The 4,816-nt window shown below is 31.0% G+C and overlaps 1 protein-coding gene across 1 annotated transcript; it reads left to right on the top strand.

Annotated features, from left to right (window-relative positions):
* Positions 1 to 276: 276 nt before the first annotated feature.
* Positions 277 to 3,122, top strand: LOC109339402 (gibberellin 2-beta-dioxygenase 1-like). The gene is made up of 3 exons (XM_019576833.1): positions 277 to 882; positions 1,210 to 1,561; positions 2,689 to 3,122. Exons 1-3 carry the CDS (start codon positions 482 to 484, stop codon positions 2,938 to 2,940), a joined length of 1,005 nt encoding a protein of 334 aa, XP_019432378.1. The 5' UTR covers positions 277 to 481; the 3' UTR covers positions 2,941 to 3,122.
* The last annotated feature ends 1,694 nt before the right edge of the window (positions 3,123 to 4,816 follow it).

The raw sequence follows: 4,816 nt of genomic DNA, 5'->3' as shown, positions 1-4,816 counted from the left end.
ATCCAAGCTAGTAACCAATGTCTTACCATTTATATGGATTTTTTTTACTCTTTGGTGTTATACATATTATATATTATATATATATATATAATATTATAATTTGATATTTAATATATAAATCAAGTTTGAAATAGGTTTGAGGTTGAACATCATTTATACTAAACCCAATCATGAACCTAATATTTGAAGTTGGGAAAACCTGAATTAACCTTACGTAGAATGAGTTTTCCTTGTTTAATTCAGATTGTATTGAGATGAATATATACTAATTCGGGTTAGGTTGTTGTGTGTGTTTCTCTCCTACTCTCTCCCCCTCATCCCCACCAACTTTCAGTATAAATAGCCAAGCAACCCAAACCATTATTTCTCTCAAGCATCCTCTCTACCCAAAACTCAAGCTTATCAAATACCTTCAAAACTCTTCAACATCTTTGTGTTTCTATCTCTTTCATATTCAAGGCAACATCAAAAGCTGCCAAAAATGGTAGTGTTGTCAAAACAAACAACTGAGAGGTATTCCTATATCAGGAACTGCAACAAAACATCCACATTATCCACCATTCCTGTGGTGGACCTTTCCAAACCGGAAGCAAAGGCCCTCATAGTGAAGGCTTGTGAGGAGTTTGGATTCTTCAAGGTCATCAACCATGGTGTCCCTATAGAAGCTATCTTAAAGTTGGAGTCTGAAGCCATCAACTTTTTCTCTCTTCCCCATAATCAGAAAGAGAAAGCTGGTCCACCTAATCCATTTGGTTATGGTAACAAGAAAATTGGAGTAAATGGTGATGTTGGTTGGGTTGAATACCTTCTTCTAAAAAATAACCAAGATTACAATTCTATGAGACTCTCCTCAGTTTTTGGACAAAACACAGATAAGTTTAGGTATGAGATTTTAACTCAGTCAATCTTAACAAAAAAAATGATCTTTATAGCAAGGTATTCGTGCTTCCAAGCACGATACTTCAAAATAGTTGTAGTGTGTTATATTAAAACAATTTTATTTATACGTTTTTAAATTATTTTATGTTCTTTCATCAGCATATCTATATTGTATCATATCCTATATCTTTATTATATAGAAAATATAAGTTGTATAATTTAGACTATTATTGTTCTATGATTAAATTTGTCAAAAATATCTTAATATTATGGTTAATAACAAATAAGTTAAGTGCTTATTTTCTCATTTTGGTGCTGTTGTTGTGGCAGTGTGTTGAATGAATATATGTGTGCTGTGAGGAAGATGGGTTGTGAGATTCTTGAGTTGATGGCTGAGGGATTGAACATTGAGGAAAAGAATGTGTTCAGCAAGCTTCTAATGGACAAAGAGAGTGATTCCGTTTTCAGGCTCAACCACTACCCACCTTGCCCTGAAATGGCTTTGGATAATAAGAGTGATGAAAAGTTGGTTGGGTTTGGTGAGCACACAGACCCACAAATCATTTCATTGATGAGATCTAACAACACTTCAGGTTTACAAATTTGTCTCAAAGATAGGAGTTGGGTTGCTGTGCCACCTGATTACAACTCCTTCTTCATTAATGTTGGTGATTCTCTTCAGGTACATGCTAATACTAATGTTTTAATAGTAAATAACATCTTAGTCCATAAGACATACATATAGTCACTCAGTGTTGTGAAACCCGAGGCGAACGTCAAACCGGGAAAGGCCCGTATTAGGTTTAAACGGTTAAACCGTCTGGTCTGACCGGATGATTTCGTATATAATTAATAATTTTTATTTATAAATATATAGTTATATATAAATGTAAAACTTTATATAATTGATAATTATGTATAATTATATTGGAATAATACCTCATTATTTTTTTTTGGACCATAGTAAAACAAAATATTAGAACATTGTCCCATTTTTTATATTTTTAAGTGAACCGTCCGGTTTACTTCCCAGGTTAATCCGGTTTAACTGGGTTTAACATAGTCGGACTGGATTTTTTCCGGTTCAAAGCGGTTCAACTCTCACTCGGTTAAGACGGCGAACCAGAACCGCTTTCAAATCCGATCAGCAGTCAGACCGGTCGGACCGTCCAGTTCGGTCCGGTTCTAACAAGAGCATATAGTATTCATGGTATAGTAATCACATAACCATATAATATCAATCATTTATCGGTTACACACTTATTATTGATATTCAACGTTACACAAAAGGTATATATTTTGTTTGAATCCTATAAATGCTAGAAAAACCTGCAACGGATATTAATTTACATGATATTCAGTTCTAATAAATATTAGTACTATAAGATGACTAAATAAATAATTAGAAATAAGTGAACTAATTAACATATTATCTTTTTTTTTCCTACTTACTTTTCCTGTTCCTATGGATAAGATGTGAAACTGGTATGACATGTGGATCTTCCTTTTCAGCAGTAGCTTTTGTAATGTGTGTCCAAATTTTGGTTGACTTGTTTAATTATCACGTTTTCCATTCAACTATTATATATATAAAAGTAATCTATTTTTTTCCATTCATCTCCCTTATTTTTTCAACAATAATAACATATATTATATAAAAAATTGTTTATCATGTTGTGTCAGCATGGTTGAATATTATATTAAATGGGATTTTCTACTTTGCCTTGTAAATATTCTAATGTGGTTATCTTTATCACTAACTCTAATGTGTTTTCCTAATTTTCTTGATTTTGGTCGGTGATTACACAGGTTATGAGTAATGGGAGGTTCAGGAGTGTGAGGCACAGGGTTTTGGCAAATGGGTCTGATTCCAGGCTCTCAATGATTTATTTTGGTGGTCCACCACTGAGTCAGAAAATAGCACCATTGTCATGTCTCATGAAAGGAAATGAGGAAAGCTTATACAAAGAGTTTACATGGTTTGATTACAAGAAATCAGCTTATGCTTCAAGATTAGCAGACAATAGGCTTGGTCACTTTGAGAGATTTGCAGCATCATAATTCTACAACAATATTAGTAATGCACCTGTCAATTTGGCTCCATATAATATATGGTTTTTAATGTATATACTAGACTAGAAGTGGGTTTTCTTTTTCTTTTGCTATGACATGCAGTTGTCTATCAATCAGAATAAGTCACAGGCACGATACTATGTATATAAATCCATTTCCTTATGCTTCAATATGTATGTGTTTTTTTTAAGTAAATGACATTTATTTTCTGTTAGCAATGGAGACTTAAAACAGCATATAAAAAATTTCAGAAAAAACCTTAAGAAATACTATATAACAATGTTCTTGCATAGTGTTAAAATGATAGAACCATGCATGAATCTTAATAAAGCAAGAAAGAAAGAATGAAAAAAATCTATGAAAAGAAAGCTTCTTGATGAATCAAGAAGTACGAAAGAAAATGAAAACGTTCTATATAGAATTGAGTTACAAGGAATAAGGGATCACCATTTATATACTACAATGTCTAACTAATAACTAACTAATTAATTGATTAATTAAACTCTTAATTGATTAACGAAAACAATATTACAACTAACAACTTTAACACATAGTCTGGTTCTATTTTTCCTTTTATTAGAGAAGAAAATGAAGAATCAAAACTGAGTTTAGTATTATATGTAATTATGTAGTTTGAAGGATGTATTATGGTGGATCTCAATTTCAGAAACAAAGATAGTAGTTCCAAACTAATGAAAAACGAAGGAAAAACAAAAAATAATAAATATTGAATTTTTTAACTAATATGATATATTTTTATTGGTTTGGTATATGATTTGAGATATACTTTGAGACAACATATTATTGCCCTAATTTCTTATTTTTTGGCTTTATAAGAAAATTTTGTCCTATAAAAAAACTGAGTCTAGAATTGAGACAGCACCTTCAATATGTGGTGGATGAGAACGTCTCGTGAGCTCATCTCTAAGGACCATCCTTAAGTCCTAAGGAACTAGCCTGTAAAACCTGTGGGTCTTGTTGCACTCAGCCCAAAAGCACAACCTGGAAGAAAACAAGGACTTCAAGCACTCATTAGTGGTCCACATGATTTAAGTGCATAAAACCTTACTATATAAGCTTTGGTGTGGTACATTTATTTTGTTATTTTTTCTAATCCTTGCTCACAATGGAAGAGTTCTCTTCATTTTGATTGTCCCTATCAGTTAATGGCAAATATTATACAAGGCTACCCAACCATTAGACTAATTCTTTGTTGTTGATTTTATGTTTATAAATACAATATATGAATTGCTAAAATTTATATATTGAACTTCAAATCATATAACTACCAATTGTTTATTACTTTTGATATTTTAAATCTAGAAGTGTTGTCAATTTGATTCTCTAAATAACAAGTACATCAGCTTTTTAGTATATTTTGAATGACTAAATCATAACCCAAAACATGTCAGCAGAAGGCATCAATGTTTATGGTTTGTGTGATAAATTATTTTTTCTTTATATATATTGGCTGTGTAGTAAACTCAAATTATTGAACCAGATTAATAAGGTAACTATACTAGAAACGTTGGTGGCGGAACTAGTTGCTTCTTCTAGCTCAAATCTCCTCTTTATAATAGTCTTGATGCACTCTATTTAGGTGCTTTATATTTTTAAATTATCTTATGAAATACTCGAAGTTTGCATTTATTAGTTTGTGTTCTTATCTTATAATATACACTATCAGTTGTAAATTTATCAATAAGTATATATTTACCATTCATTTATATTATTTATAAATAGTCAATCATATTTAAATATGAATAATAGATTATTATAATAACAATGTATAAAACTCATACATTGTTTGTGTATGCATTTTTTCCTAAAAAGTTGGTCATCAAATAAATTAAAGATTGCAATT

Source organism: Lupinus angustifolius, unplaced genomic scaffold, assembly GCF_001865875.1.
Source record: "Lupinus angustifolius cultivar Tanjil unplaced genomic scaffold, LupAngTanjil_v1.0 Scaffold_74_49, whole genome shotgun sequence".
NCBI lineage: Eukaryota > Viridiplantae > Streptophyta > Magnoliopsida > Fabales > Fabaceae > Lupinus > Lupinus angustifolius.
The sequence above is the reverse complement of the archived record's forward strand: the minus strand, read 5'-3'. Positions and strand labels throughout refer to the sequence as shown.

Bases quoted from the DNA above. Each gene is read 5' to 3' on its own strand.
- LOC109339402 (XM_019576833.1), top strand. From the start codon at position 482: ATGGTAGTGTTGTCAAAACAAACAACTGAGAGGTATTCCTATATCAGG. The intron at 883-1,209 runs GTATGAGATTTT...TTGTTGTGGCAG, and splicing joins CAAAACACAGATAAGTTTAG to TGTGTTGAATGAATATATGT. The intron at 1,562-2,688 runs GTACATGCTAAT...GTGATTACACAG, and splicing joins ATGTTGGTGATTCTCTTCAG to GTTATGAGTAATGGGAGGTT.